The 16811-nt window shown below is 38.7% G+C and overlaps 1 protein-coding gene across 1 annotated transcript in view; it reads left to right on the forward strand.

Moving 5' to 3' along the window:
- Nucleotides 1-16522, forward strand: part of CDH13 (cadherin 13) — a 583915-nt gene extending 567393 nt beyond the window's left edge. The window contains exons 14-16 of the mRNA XM_035902601.1: nt 2018-2160; nt 14742-14975; nt 16284-16522. Of these exons, the coding sequence (XP_035758494.1) occupies nt 2018-2160; nt 14742-14975; nt 16284-16522 (616 nt within the window). The remainder of the gene's footprint in view (nt 1-2017; nt 2161-14741; nt 14976-16283) is intronic.
- Nucleotides 16523-16811: the final 289 nt, after the last annotated feature.

Below are 16811 nucleotides of genomic sequence, written 5' to 3' on the forward strand. Positions count from 1 at the left end.
CTGCTGAATAGTATGGTGTCCGTGCCCAAAATGTATTACTCAAAGGCTATTATAACTCAAATCTGTTCTAAGCTTTCCGAACTTATATAGGGGAAAAAAAACCCCATCTTTGCTTAATGACACCTTCCCATGGCATTATTTCAAATGTTGGAGGGTAAGTTCCTGGGATGAGGGATGGAAGAGATCTGTTCCTCAGTTCAGTCAATAGTCTCTTACAGTCTTAATGACAGAAGTTAAGCCTGAGCCATGCACTAAGTCATTTGCTTTTTTTTCCTGTTACCTTCGGCCAATGATCAGACCTACTGCTCAAACACAGTAAAATTTGCTGCATGAATGATGCTAATGGCCCTCTCAGACTTCTGACAGCTCAGAGCTGTGGCTCTGCTCAGCTTTTCGGGGATCCCAGCAAAAATCCAAAGCTCTCAAACTCTGCCTGATCAAAATAACTGGACAGTGAAAACGCACAAGTTATATGGGACTGAGGGGTGAGAGGCAGCCAGATAGGACAGACACACGTTGCCCCCTCGTTGGTAGCGGTGATAACGGGCATCCCTTAACAGTCTGCCAGAGGGATCTAGCAACTAATCACAACTTTTTTTCCGTTTTCCAGAGGGCACAAGAGACCAAATCAAGCCTCTGAAATAAGCATTCAGTAAGACCATGTCTGTCTTTGTTGGCCTGCAATTTATTCTTTCCTCTTCTAGCAACTGCCATTTTATTTCATTTTACTTACTTTTTTTTTTTCCCCCTAACAATCTGTTATTTTTGATTACTCCCTCAGGAAATAGTTGCAGTGATAAATTATTTTGGGCAGCCTTATCACATACGACACCTTTCAGACAAACGCTGCTATGAGGCACTGGCTGGGCACATACTCATTAAACAATAACAGGTTTCGTGTCGATTACTTATAATTTGAAATGTCTATAGAAGATTGTATGGCCGTTTATGACCTATAACAATTCACTACAAAAAAAAAGATAAACAGGTTATTATACTAAGTATTGATTCTGTGATTGGCGTTTTGGTTTAAAATATTAACACATTTCATTGGGGAGAGAATTGGTACAAGTTAATTCAGCTCTGTGTTATTATATCACTTAATATATTTAACTGAGTATAGAATTAGGCTTTACTCATGAACATTCTTATGTTTATTACTTCAGTCAAGTAGGGCAGTTCTTAGTGCATAAACTCCACAATCTTTCTAAATATTTCCAGTATCAGGGTCTGAATATTTGTGCCAATTAATGCAAAGAAAGCACAACAGTGAATTTTGTGTTGAGGGTTCTTGACCGACAGCATTTTCAAATCTTTATTTAGACAACACATATGTGGTTGAATTGTTCCAACATTCTGAGCATCTATTTGAAATCTCCAGAAGCAGAAAAGTACAGATCACTGAGTGCAGAACAAACGAATGCATGCAAACCAGGTCGGCATATAACCAGCTCCAGTTAGACCTAACGAATCCACAGTCTAACTCTCTTTTTGCTACCATACCCCACAATTCATTACATTTCCAGCCTCACCCAACATAACTAATTGTAAGAAAAGAAATGAAAAACACTCAAAAAATAAATTAAAAATATAACTCCTAGTCCAGCCAGGATTTTGAGTCTGGAAAAAGGAGGACTGTGAAGGGATTCATGAAGTCTGTAAATACCAGTAAATGCAGAGGTCCACTGAAGGCATTCAGGTACTCTGGCTGTATAACACAGCAGGAGGAAACAGGTCCTACATAATGCTTTAAATATTGACTTGTGTACTAAGCTTTGGGACATACTTAGCCAAAGAAATTGGCTGAAACCTCTCTCTATTTCTCTATCCCGTCAGATAAGCCAAACAATAATGAACTATCTCAAAGGGAAGGCAGAAGGTTTAAATTGTATTTTTTAAGTATTAAGATCCATCCTGTGAAAGCCCGTGAGTGCAAAGAGGTATTCTGTTGCAGTAATGTAATTTTTTTTAATGTCTAGATATATAATTTATTGACAACTTCTATATTTTTATTTAGGTATTCAGTTTACAAGGATCCGGCAGGCTGGCTAGAAATTAACCCCACCAATGGTACCATTGGCACCACTGCTATCCTGGATCGGGAATCTCCATACGTTCAGAATAACGTATACACTGCTCTCTTTCTGGCAATAGACAGTGGTGAGTAACTATTATGGATCAGACTCATTAAAGTATATGACTTTTTTTCCTGCTTGACATTTTCTGTTCAGAAAGGTGCATGTGGAAAGTTAAGTATACGCTTCAGCACTTTTCTAGGTGGCCACCTAAAGGTATGAGGGATCATTGTGACAAACAGAAAATCAAGGAATTAACTTAAAACTTAGACCAGCTTTGATTTAAGGTTACATCTCACCCATTCATTCCTACACTGAGATCTCGAGGCTAGATGCAAATAGTCTCTGCACATTCTTGGAAAGTAATAAATCATCTTTATCAGAGTTAATTTCTTCATAATATTTGAGCAGTTAGTAAGCCTAAGGCACCTAAATACCAATAACAACTCATCCCTGATATGCTGAATTCTATTCTGTTCAATACAATGACAATAAAAACATAAGTAAAAACCCTTGTTAAAATGCAATATTTTTTACATATTGTGTGGATTGAAGTTCCTTCTGTCAAATATAATCAAAATTAACTAGCTAGTAAAATTCAGTGAGTGACTTTGGAGAAGAGAAAGAAAGAGAAAATCCTGAACATTCCAAATCTCCAGAGCTAAAGGCACAAAATAAATAAAAGATTTGCCTGTAATATAACAGCTAATATGCTAACACTTTTTCACAGCTGCAGCTGGTTTAGTCCTGGTGATGAATTGTAAAATGTTCTTTTTAGGAGGGTAATTCTACATTTTTGTAACCACATGACTCAGGGAACATTTGCAGGGCCTGACAGGAAAAAAGAAAATATTGCCTTAAGTATAAAAGAAAAAAAATTCTGCTGAGATGATGATTTACTTATATATTCATATACGTACTTAGGAAATTTCCATGGAAAAATGTAGTGCTCAACTTATTTCTGTCTTTTACTTGCTATTGGATGAAGTTTTTTTAAATACATCGTAAAATCTGGTAACTGGGAAATGTCATCTTACAATGAAAGTAAAAACTCAGGCTGGTATTATTGAGGGATTATCAAAAGGAGAAGCTGCGTATGTTTTAAAGGTAGAGTCAAATATCCTCAAAGAGAATAGATGAAACAAGAAGCTGAATATTTCCAGCTGTGGAAACCAGTCTGAATGAAAGTGGAATTTGGGTATGCCTTTATGTGGCACTTAGGGCAGTAACATGCATTGCTCATCTATTCTAAGCCAAGAATCTCACTGCTAGGTCACCCCTCTTAATTCCCTGGATTTTTTCCATTCTGGAAAAATGAGACCGGGGAAAGGTGTCTGTGCGCTGAATGGCAGAGCAAGAGAAGATATGTAACGTGGGTTAGAGAAAGGGAATCCTGTGCAGTTGAGGTACTGAGTCAGCACCTAATTCCAGCGGTTGTTATTGCGTTTATTTGTAATTCTGCAGTAGCGTTAGCGCAGGAGCTAATCTACTCCAACGTTATTGACTTCTTTGAATGAAGTAATTAGAAACCACATGTGTGCATTTAGTACTGGCATGCTCAGGTGTTAATAATGATCATTCAGGAGCATTGTAGTACTTCACTGTATGTAGCTCAGCCACATGTGGAAGTGGCAATAAATAGCAGAACTTAAATAGCTGATATTAACCTTGTGGCCTGTATCACCCCTGGCTTAATTACCAAAGGGCTTCCGAAACACATTAAACTTAGAGGTGGTTGGTAACTGGAAAAATTATCTGCTGGTCTGTATAAATGAGTAAGAGTGGAATTTGTGGGAGTTGCGAGGCGCGGTGCTGGGGCCTGCTGGGGAGCAGCGCTTTGCTCTGGGCAGGCCCCGCTGTAAGGCCGGCAAGCGTCGGCTCGCACGCTGCCCGCCTGTGGTTTGGCTGCTTCCACCCGCAGAGGGAACCACGCTGTCTTTGCACGTACCCGCTGCCAGTCTGAAGTCACAGTCTAGAGACTAAAGCAGCCAAGGAAGTTTTATAATGGATTTCAATGGGTAGATCTGGGCTCTGCCTTTTCCCCTGCGGTTATGGCCAGGACTCGTAATATCCCTGGAAGGTGTTCCCCAACTTATTTCCAGGCCACTGATAATGCTAACTAACAAAGCTGTGAAACCCACTTCATTTCTCTAGCCATCATTGCTAATGTCCGTCTTGAAAAGGGATATTACATTAGATGACAAGCTAAAGTGTGGTAGAGTGATATGAAATGAATACAGAATCCTTTCACAACGTTAAAAGGCGGCTATGTTAACTTAAAAAGAAAAAAAAATCAGATTGAACATAACAGTATGCATTCTCTTTTAAACAGCATTGTCCACAGACTGCAAGGTAAAAGCCATCTCTTTCTTCAGGTTTGTAAGTGTAGCCTATCTAATACTAGTCAATATGGGTTAGGACTTCTATGCGAGAGGGCAGCCAGAGGCAGGATTAAGAATCGCCAAATGCGATAGGGTGGTAAATTGAAAATTCACAGGTATTTCCAATAGAGCAAGTCATTTGCTTGGGCTAACAGATGTGGGGTGAAAAGGCAGGAGAGAAAAAAAAAAACCATACTTAATCAGAGAGAACTTTTTTCAAAAGCATTTGGTGTAGGCTATTCCTTCCTTTGGCCTATCATCTTCTCTCTACGTCAAATCTGAGCTGCGTTGGAGCATGCACTAGGAAGTCTGAGCTGCCATAGGCTTTCCTTTTCTCAACTGGGGAATATAGAAGAGCTCAGATAATGTCCGCTGCCCAGGCCGGCAGTGTGCATCGGTACCCAGCGCAGCTCCAAGCCTAACACAGAGCCCCTCGGTCCAGGCCCAGCACCACTCTGCTGCTTGCAAGGCTCCCTAGACACGCCGGCTCAGTTAGAGGTCTGCCTGTCCTCCTGGCACCATGGGCATGCCTAATCCATCTTCCCCCAGGTTCAGTTTTTGACAGCACTACCAGGACTCTTGGCAGTTTTAACGTCAGTATAAGGGACTGCAAACACAATGCTTACCGTGGAAGGTGTCTGTGAGTCGTGCGCTGATTTTTAACAGTATTTATAATAAGGCAAGGTTCTAAAATCAAATAAAACGTTGGACCCTAGACCTTGCTAAAAGACCTTAATCATACACTAAACCAGTAAATAGATTATTTTCTACCAGTATTCATGACCTATAGAGTTTATATAATTACAAACAAGATAGTGTTGTCCCATTGTATTCCTTGACCACCTCTTTTTAAAACAACCTTACATTTGTGTGCTATCGGGGTGAAGAGCAGAGACAGCTGGAAACAAACCTCACGGTGCTGCTCTTCTCATACCCTCTCTCTGATGTCGGTAGAGAATCTGTCACTGGATTCAGCAGGCATTGGCTTCTTGTTATTACGCTTCAGCGCAGGGGACGAGTGCCAGGGCATTTTTCTTATTTGTAAAATGTTGAAGATTTCTGTCAGAAGTGAAATCAGGAGCTTCATGCTTGGTAGTTTTTTATATAAACCCATCACATCTTTATCTTTTTTCAGTAAATCACAAAACTATTCTTTACCAGTAGGACAGTAATCATGAATGGAGCATAGAAAATTGAGTCATTCCACTGCAGGAAACAATTTAGTTGTTTATGATATTCTTTTTTAACTTTATCATATTATTTTTCAGCATTATCAAATTAACTGCAGAGAAAGGCAATTAAGTATGAATTATGTTACTTCTGATCTAAACAGTTCCTGTACCTTCCCAAACATAATTGAAAAAATGCGTAAGAGCAAATTTGATGGACACAGTATTAATTTTATAGGTAATAAAGTTTGACCTTCTATTGGGGAAAATTTCACTTTAAAAAGGACTTTTTGGAATGAATATCCTAATTTTCTCTGTACTTTTGATTTCAGTAAAGGTCAAGGTAGTGTCTTTAGAATTTGAAAACTCTTTATTAAAGACTTGTGTGGACATGGAGTCTCTGGTCTATTAAAGAAGAAATTAAACACTGGTAGGAAATATCATGAAGCAAAGTTAACACATTAAAGTGTCGTGAACTGTGTTTCATCTGAGAATGAGCTCATAATGGGACAAAGTCAGGGTTATGCAAACTTGGAAAACGTCAGAGGTTTCATTCAATTAACAAAAGTGCCAAAAACGGTGATCAGCTCCTGAATTTAGCATTCTGATCACTAAAACCAATGCAATATCACAAGCACACAGGGCAATTATTTGGAGCATATCTGTAAAACACACGTATGTTAAATACAGACAAGAAATCATTTGATTTTGAGAAATCTGCTTGGAACCTTCCAGGAGCTTTGCTGTGTTGCAAAGTGTCATCCTACAGATTCTGTGACACACTGGGGTATTTGGGATGACTACCATAAAGCATGTTTTTCTCATAAGGTCAGTTGTGCTAAAAACTCTACAGGAATGGTCTTTTTCCCCCTGTATTTGAAGAGTTTGAGTCACAATTTAGAAAAAGTAAGGGAGGATAAAAACATGAAAATTTTGGAGGTGAAGCTAAAAAATACCTGGAAAATGTGTGAAATCTAAAAAAGCTAAAATTGCTTTCTCCCTTTCCTTAAGAGGGATGAATAATAAAATATATCCAGATTTACCTTATTTATGCAATAATCACCTGTGTTATTGTGGAGGGGTGTGATGCCTGTCTCTGTAGATACCTAGATGTCCCTATCTCTTTAGAAGAAAAACTTTGGTTACCTTTGTTTGCCTGATACATGGTAAAACCACCTACACTGTTCACGTATGCCAGCTGCTGGTGACAAATGATGGAACACCAATACCCAGTCTTGCTGATTTGGTTAAATGCAGTCATCAGCATCACTTTTCTCATGCCACTCTAATGGAGAACCAATGCAGAGCCAGGTAGCAACCTTCTCCCACTCAGACGGATGCTCGCATCTAGTGTGAGTGTGCCAGCTTCTTCCCTTGCTATTCTCATCACAGTGAACTTACTGAGACAAAATTTGGGAATATAAGTACTTCTACAGCATTAAACATAGAGGAGAAAAACGTCAGTAAAAATGTGCTATCTTTTCCAGATGTTAAAGCTACTCAGAGATGGAGTTAAGGGTTCAGAATTCCAACTGATGTAGCTTTAAATGTCCTAAATCACAGGAAGCACTGTTTCCTACAGCAATGCTGCATGAGTGAAAACAACTGTTTTCTTGTCTGAAAGTGGTTTGCTCCCTAGGTGTCATCACCATCCCCAGGGTTTGATATTATAAACATTTGCATGGCAGCCATCCCCAGTCACGGGCGGGATGTCCAACAGGAGACCTGAGCTGCAAGGAAATAAGCTTCAGGAGCAGTAACCTTTATTTAATGGACTATATGTATTTGAGCAAGGTAAAGGTTAAGAGATAAGGAGGACTATAAAAAGGTCTCTCTAGATTGGTGTGGTTTCAGTGTTTGCCTTGAGCTACACTGGCCAGTTTAAAAAAAACCAACTTGGTATTGCTTCTATGACTGTGGCCAGTTGCGTGTGGATAAATTAGCTAGAGAGTGGCACTACTTCGATTTCCTTTGTGCATGCAAAGCAAAGTGAGGAAGAAGTGAGTCAGGGTCTGGTTTTCACTTTTTTTCCTTGTTTCCAAGGACCAGCTGAACTACAACCAAGCAATTCTGATTCTCATTTATTGTGCAAGTCTCAATGCTCTTAATCATGAAAAAGAAAAATTATCATTCTGTACTCTGTGTGAAGAACAGTGACAGACAACATCTAGAGAAAACTGGAATAACAGAGAGATGCGTAACAATTTGCAATTAGAACTTTTCCTTACATGTATCTAACCTGACTTCTTGCTTCATGATGTACATAATTAAATTACCACAGATTGATTCCACCTAAAACATGCTATTTTTGAAGAAATCGGGCAATTAGTTGCCATGGCAACCCAATTAAGCCAGTTTTATACCCCTTATCTTAATTGCTGTATTAATTGAGAAGAGAAAATAAATTGAATACTCATCCATTTCTTGCCATTTTAAATTTCAGTAAAATATGAATTGCACACAAAATATTGTTTTAATTTGTCATCACGGACTCATGATTAGAAAAAGAAATTAGAATGCTGAAAACAGTATTTAAGACGGATGGCATATGTCAGTAGCAATTTGATATGCTGAAAGAGCCGTGCTCTTTTGAAACGTAATTACTCAAAAATAGGATCTGCATATATTATTTGAGTGAACGAATGACGGATTGTAACTTTTACGGACTTTATTTTATAAATTTTGAAAAATACCTATGTGCCAATACATACAGAAAATGCATAGGAAATTTCAACTCATGGGAAATTTGGGACTTCTTTTATGCAAGATGGCAGCACATGGCATTTATGAGACCAGTTTTCAAATATGTCAGATTCTGAGGAGCATGCCCAAAGTTTGGAATCTTCCCACTCTACTGGTTCCACTTACATGGGTTGAACCATTAATATAGTTCAGCTCGAACACAAGAAGTAATGGAATACGCCTGTCTGAATGGGATTTATGCCTGCAGCAAGGGTACCTGCTGCCAAATCACCTGGTATACACACATTTTCTGATTAGAAAAACAGCATATGGAGGGGGGGGGAAAAAAACATGAGGGGGGAAACAGAAATTTGTTGTTAGATTTTCATAGCAGTATCATTAGGAAGCATGAAGCATTATTTCACACAGTTCATATTTGAAGTACAGTAATTTAAGGAGAGAACGTGTTACTTAGCCTAACCACGTACTGCACAGTCTGGCTGCGTAGCTCTCTCCAAACAATTTGGGAACTTCTACAACACTCTTCATTCTTTATTCGCCTCCTTTCTTGCCGTGTTCTCCTTCAGGCAAGTATGAAGCTGAAAATAGAAAAACTGGTGGAAAATCCATATACAAGGCAAGATCCTAGGCAGTCCCATATTTTGCAGTTAGTTACATGGGAGCGAAAAGAAGGAAATTCTGCAGGCATCGTTGCAGTCCCAAATTGACCTCGATACGACTAGGATTCAAATGCAGTGTATAGAAGCTTTAAGAGATAAGGCCTTATTGATGATGGTTCAAAGGAAAGGTAATTGTGCCAGAAATTAGCAAACCCACGTTCTCAAAGTTTTTTTTTTTCCTGTTCAAATATGAAGAAAAATTTTTCTTACTATTATTGCTCACTCATTTTGTATCTGTGTAACTTTGTTAGCCAGCAAAAAAAGCTTTCTGGGTTACATAAGTGATAGTGCAAGTGGATTAAAAACTGCTGCGAAATGGTAAACCATAAATATTCCAGTAAAATTTAGAATTAATGAATTTCCACTCTGTCAGCTTGAGAGGAAATCTATATGGCAATGGATACCCTATTGCTTGCTCTAGGAATTAAATGGCCTTGTAATTTCTGTATCATGGCATAGAAGGGCATAGATAATATGTATTAATTTGATGGTGCTGGAAGCTTAATTTAATAAGAAGAAATGAGCACAGAAGTCTTTTTACCATTCATAATGAGCATGTGAAAAGGGACAGTTCATGCTCCGTTCTTCCTAAAAACTGTTCTGGCTTCCAGCAATACTATGGCTTAGATCTGTGTGGCAGCTGGATTCTCTAGAATGGTGGATTTTTCTTCTTTGGAATTTTGATAAATATTGCCAGAATCCAAGGTCTCTGATGGTCTGTAAAAAAAGAATATAATAGTTCAAATTAAATTCCTTTTTTTCATATATGTTTCTAATTAGATTCTGTTATGTAAAGGCATTTACATAAATAATCCTTTGCTGTAATGACCAAGATACAAACCTACGTTTATCTTTTGATACCATTAGGTGAACTTTCTAAGTGTAAGTGAAAACATGCAGTCTGGTTGTCTCCCAGTCTTAACTTTTGATTTTTGTGTCTGGCATTTTTCTGGTCGGTTGGTTATCGGTGCTTTGTTCCTTAGCTATGTCACTAAGAAAATTACATTATTTACAAGTAAACTTACTTTCATCTGATTTATTCAAAGCCCATTTTCACATAGCATGTGGAAATGTACTTTTTGGTGTGTGACAATCCTTGTTCTCCCTTGTGCAACTGCTTTAAGGAACATGCATCTTAATTTTCAAGGACAATCTAAACTCACCATAATCTCAACTGTCCAATTCTGTTCATTTTTCTAAGTTCTGAATGTTTTTGAATGCTTGGAAAATGTAATCAAAATGCAATTTAGGCTAATCTTGAGATTTGCTACAAACTGGAAAGAGAAAGATGGAAGAAAAGGATTAAATCTTCATTACTCTCTTTTTCTCTTTGAGATGCACTTAAGCAACTCTTCCATCTTGAAAATGTTCTACCAGTTTAGAACAATGTTTCTGGCCTGCTTCTCTGAGTACACACTGGCAATTTAGTGTAGATGGATGGCTATGTTTAACTACCCTCATGCTCAGCTGTACTCCTAGACAAGAATATAGTGTCTAAGCACGGTAACTGTTGTGATTCCAGCAGTGAAGTCCCTAAACTGTTTCTTCCACTGTTGCCATTGTTGATAGAGCTCAGTTAGTAGAGAAAAACAGTGCTGAATGTGAAAATAGCAGGTCAACAAGGCCCAGATACCGGTGTAGCCAGTGGTGTGGTCCCCAAGGCTTCCCTAGCATTAAGTGAAATAAAAGTACAAACTCAAAATGTTCCATGAAAATCACACTTTGAGCTAAAACACATAAAAACAACCTTCATATTAATGACTTGAGGTGACATAGTTATTAGCATCTGCATTAACTACTTTAAAGCTTCTGTTGATTCATGCAGTCTGGATCCTTGTATCAGCCTTTTATGATGCTAACAGTAGGAAGACAAGATAGAAGTGCGGGTGTGTTTACATCGTGGAAAGAAATAGGATGCTGTGTAGGCAACCCTAAGTTGCACTGTGAGTTTTTCTTCGGATACCCCCAAAAATTAAGTCCTCAGCTTTCACTGACTTTTTAGGGGTGTTTGGCTTCTTATTGTGCGAGACATCAGAAAATCTCACCTGCTGTGTGGTGATTCCTAACTCTGCATTTTTGCTGTCATTTCAAACAAAAGAAAGCTGTTGATATTTGAATGTCCACTGATTAGGAATGTCTTAATTCGGTTTCAAAGCAGCCCAGATACTGTCTTTAATTTCACGGAGAACAGCTCAGCCATATTAGAAATCTGTATACAACAGCATCACATTTCTGTTGGAAAACTAGAAAGTGAAACATGAAATAGCTCTTCATGTCCATAAAAATGTTATGCTCAGATTAAATGCATCATCAGCCATTCAGCCCTATGATTGCTTGTTAGACATGCCATTTTACACAAGTCTTGATACTTAAGAGAAATGTCATCGTAGTCTATGGCCATCATTGTGCGTAATTGGTATCTTTCAAGAAGCTAACTACCTGATTGGCACTCTTATTTGAGTAGTTACATGTCTAAATGCCATCACAGTTCCTACGGGAACTTTTTGGACCAAAACTGAATGCCAGTTTTCAAACCTCTGGGTCGTGTGTTTCTGCAGAGGGCTGATAATTTAAGACTTTACACTAATAATTTTAATAGGATTCTGCATGGCTTTTCACTAAAATTCAAGTACGCAGAAGTATACAAAGTATCTGTTTCTATAATATTTTTTTTTCAACTAGTTTTTTTTAAATAAAGGTAGCAACATGGTCCTTTATGCTGATAGCACTAAAATCCAGTTTAACATCTACATCTTCTGATAATGGTCCCTTGCATTGCAGCTTCTAGTTCCCAGATGATAGACCCCATCACATTCTATGGCACTCTCTAACTCATGAAAGAGCACTACTTTATTTAGCCTATATTTCACTTGTTGCATCTTACAACAGCTGTGGCTGTTGACTAACTGAAGACTGCTATTAGAAGCTTTGTACGCAGTCTAGTGCCAGGATATGAAGACGTTACCTGATCCAATTCAGATAAGTTTATCATACATTTCCAGTTGCAGCATCTTCTAAGATGAGTCTCTACTTTTTTGGTGTTGCTGATCAAAGTTCCACTCCCACAGGCCTTAACTAACTTGAAAGAATTTACTTACATTTCAGTTTTATTGAAGGTTACTTGTTAAGGTTCTCAGTCTTGCCCTAGGTTACTAAAATCAGGGTTCAAAACCAAGCTTTCACTTTCTTTCAGTATGAAATTAGCCATCCTTCAGTCTCTGTTCTTGTAGCTTTTACGCAGGTGAGTAATGCTGTTTCATTCATATGTTTGTCATAGTATATTCACAGTTATGCCACTTGTGGGAGCCTTCGCAGGATTTTGAGACTGTCTCTATCCCAAAAGGCTCTAAAGGCGCCTGAAGGTTTAAAGTCTTCAGCCGCAGAAGGAATGGCCAATTCGGTTCAGTGACAAAAATGGGAGCTGAGCTCTTTTGAAAAGCTGCTCCCAAGGGTTGTTGGACAGAGCCCTTTATGTCTTGGTTTCTGCATTAGTTCTGCTTTCAGCTGTGATGTTTTACAATACAAATTAAGAGAAGTTTTATTTCAGAATTAAAATACTCTACAGAAATCTTTCATTTCAAAACCAAAGCTGTCTGGAGATCATGGGATTTTCCATTATTTCAAAGGCATAATACTGTCAAATTTATAAAAGTCGTATTCCCAATGGATATGTTGTGACCATTTTTCCTTGATTTATTTTTTGTTGTATTTTTTATGGCATTCGTGTTAACAAGTTTCAGTTTGACCTTGACATTTGCTTATTTTTCTTTAGGAAGTCTTCATAAATCACCAAAAGATTTTGTTTAAATCATTATAAATAAACCAACCAGAGAATAAGTCATTGAAATGGACAGAAGCAATTTCCTTTCTCTCTATTTGTGCGTAATAGTTGACTGGCCCGTAAGCCACACAAAGATAGTGAAACATTAGCATGGCAGAGAAAATGCAGCCATATCTGCGCTTGACAAAATAACAGTACATTCATAATGCTGTTGGCTTCTTAATTTCAAAAGGCAGATTTTAATATTACTGACTTCAGAGAAAGATAAGAAGGGCATTGCATAAGACATTATCAGTCCAGTGTGGAAATAATGCATTCAAAATTAAAGACAGCAGTTTAATTAAGTGCATGAAAGGCTGGCTTTTATGATCATATTTCAAATACTCAAATGTCTTTTCATCCATTCTGCTGTATGACTTTACTTAATAATATATCAAGAACAAAAAATGTATTGGAGTCTTTCTGCAAATTCAATTAGTCCAATAAAAAGTGAAAAATAATTTCTTTTTCATTAAAAAGAACTCAACCCTAACCTTTCTGATGACAAAGTGCAAGATGAGGAGGGGAGAAAGCTAAAGAACTATGAAAATTCTGCCTTTGTTATGCATTTGTGTGCATGAAATGGATGAAGTGTCACCATTAGTAACATTTGTTATTGAAAGGACTAATTGCATTCTGCTGCAGTTAGTAGTTTATCAGATCCAGACCACAGGGTATTTACTTCTCCCTTTAGGATGCTCTCGCAGTGTAGCAATAATTCCGTAGTTTATTGGGCTGCTATAGGCAGGGCAATTATGCTAAAGTGTACTTCTTTCAGTGCTAAACTTGGAACTACCATGACACATTACACTGCTGCTTTACAGGTTAAGTGCAACCTCCTGAATCCCTCCTACCTGCTAAAGGTTTACGGCTAAGAAGTGCAGAGAGCATAGATCTTTTGTACTACACCAGAAAAACGAGTAACACAAAAAAACCCAGAAGTGCAGCATTTCAAATGAGAAAACATTAAGTGTGGTATACAATGAAGGAAGTAGCGTGCGTTTAGAAAACTTTGAAATCGGTTAAAGTGGGATGGCAAAGGGATCTGTAATAAGATACTGAGCTTTAGGCTGAAAGCAGTAGGTGACTGGCTCAGCCATGGCACATGTGTAGTGACTGAAAGTTATTACCGCTTGTCAGCTCCTCCCTGACCCCTGTGAAATGAGGTGCTAGTCTCAGCCCGGCTCCCGGTGGGCAGACGTCTCCGTTACAGACACCAGGGCTGGTTTGTCAGTCACAGCCTTGGCGCAAAGGCTTGTAGCAGTACCGTGGTGAATAAACAACATCCTCACCTCTGAAGCTGTTTCTTTCAGGTCAGGGCTGAGGCAGGCTGGCAAATAATTTGAGAAAGCTTGAAACTCCGCTGCTAGCACAGGGTGGCTCTGGGTAAATAAAAGATCTCATTTTCCAGAGTTGCATATTGACAGGTTTCACTTCTGCTGACATAACTAAACGTGGCCCTAGGGGCTGTTGGGGTATGGTCTGGTCCTGTTCTGTTTATGGGCACCCACCACACAAATTGATTCCTCTCTGCTATCATTTTTCCCCTTACTCGTCTTGTTCTTGATTCTTTTAATACTGTGCTGTTTGCCTAGGGGATGTCCCCTACCGTGTTTCTCTCAGTGCGTGTTTATGAACAGATTCTTTTCCAGATACCTATTCATGCCCTAATCTCATTGTAACTTCAAAATATTCCTCTCCCAGAGATTTCCTTAGAATAATTATCCATACTCTAGAGAATCAGACAGGCTGCATTCTGAAAACACAGCCATGAATTTACAATAGTGACTCATCAGTTTTTTAAAGCAATAATTTTCATATAACAGAGGTAAGAACTATAACAATTATTTCCCTTTGCAAGCATGCAGGTATAAGTAAGAGCAAGCGATTATGGAAGTATGATTTAATAAACCTGTGTTTGTTTTTTCATATAGGTAACCCTCCCGCTACAGGTACAGGAACTTTACACATCACCTTGGAGGATGTCAATGACAATGTCCCATCCCTTTATCCAACACTGGCAAAAGTTTGTGATGAAACAAAAGATCTCAAGGTAGTGGTACTAGGAGCATCAGACAAAGACCTTCATCCCAACACAGATCCATTCAAATTTGAACTGAGTAAGCAATCTGGCCCAGAAAAATTGTGGAAAATCACCAAGATTAACAGTAAGTCTACTTTTTTTTCATATGCATTTAGCCCTCCCACCTCTGCATCCCAGTATACTTGCCCTGAGGCTGCCCGTTATGTGAATTCAGGAGCAGTTGTGCATGAAAGTCTTGCAGGATGGACCCATGGCTGCTGCTTTACACTGTGCTGGTTTTGCTCGGACCAGTTGCCTGGTGGGACATACTAACTGTCTGTATTTCTCTGGAATCAGAACTTCTTTCCTCCTTTTATTACGTTGACCACACTTCTCTCTTTTAGCTTTGCATTAAAGAAAGGCTACTAATGACGTCTAGTTTTGTAAAGATTACCATATTTCGTGGCATGGAATTTGTTTACGTGAGATGCACAAGGCTTTGCTGTAGGACAGCATGAAACTTTTGCATGGGCTTTAGCAATGTACTTGAAATACTTCCTGATTTTAAGTATTTGAACTCTCCACAAATAAAATACCCAATTGCACTGGGGCCACACATTATTGGTAAAAGGATCCAAGCACATGCTATGCAACTGAAGGTTCATATGGCAAATTGTGGGCACAAAGTACTACATACCTTTTTAATGTAGATTATATCTATCTGTTTTCTAGCAGGTATTATTTATCTCTGTCACTATGAATCTTTTAGCACTTGATTTCCTATTCTTCTTAGAAAAAACTAAAGATGGATGCGATGTCTGTACTTGCCTGCAGGACAAAGTGGAGGAGTCATTTTCTTTGCTGTTCTCCAAACATCGAGCCCCCCTCTGTGACACCCCCTAAAGGAACTAGCACACTCACCTGGGTGCCCATAGCTCCCGTGACCCTCTGTTGCTCTGGTGGAGCGATCGGTGGATTTGCAGGGGCATTACTTCCCTTCACCGCTTTCTCAGTCAAACTGGGGAAGCAGTTAGGCAGCTTTGCCTGTACTTCCTTGCAAGAAGGGCTTTTATCCTTTGGCAAATAGAGATATTCTTCCCTCTTGTGTGGCTGTGGGGATGGCACATCTCAGCATTTCATTAGCGTCTTAGTTTCCACAGGCAAATTCTGCCAAGAATTTGCAAACCAAATAATGTATTTAAACAAAAGGGGCTCTTAAGAGTCTTTCTTTTGGTGGGGTTTTGAATAAGTTTGCAATTAGCTCTCAGCCCATGAAAGAATTTCTGTACTGCCTCTTTTTACCTCCAATTCAGTTCTTTAATCTTTTCCTTAGAATGTTCTTCTTTTCTTCTTAATTTCCATGAGTAACTGTGGCAGGTATGATATTGTTTGCAGACTCCTCTTCCCTTCCAGACACCTGCTATTTGGCTAATTCTCACCTTATCCTTTGCAGATACTCATGCCCAGGTCATCCTGCTTCAAAACCTGAAAAAGGCCAATTACAACATCCCAATCTCAGTGACAGATTCCGGAAAACCGCCTCTGACTAACAACACAGAACTGAAATTACAAGTGTGTTCCTGCAAGAAATCCAAAATGGACTGCAGTGCAACTGATGCCCTTCATATCAGCATGACCCTCATCCTTCTTTCACTCGTCAGTTTATTTTGTAAGTCTTTTCTTCAACTGTAAGTAATGATGTGTTATTTAGCTGCTCATTTGTATGCCGCATAAGAAAACCTACCAAGGGGGAAGTTAAATTCGTACATTGATATCATAATGCAGTAAGTTTAGGGTTTTTTTCCTGAGGAAGTAGCTATAAGAAAGAGGGAGGGGAGGGGTTTTTCATAGTCAAAAAATAGCAACGAATGCCTGGTTGTCAAATTAAGAAATAGAAGCAATAATTTTAAGAAGAATCAAAGAGAATTAGAGCTAGCATATGATAAACTAAGAAGTACCAGCTGTAGCAGCAGATTTGTGA

Source organism: Egretta garzetta, unplaced genomic scaffold (assembly GCF_000687185.1).
Source record: "Egretta garzetta isolate BGI_Z169 unplaced genomic scaffold, ASM68718v1 scaffold39, whole genome shotgun sequence".
NCBI lineage: Eukaryota > Metazoa > Chordata > Aves > Pelecaniformes > Ardeidae > Egretta > Egretta garzetta.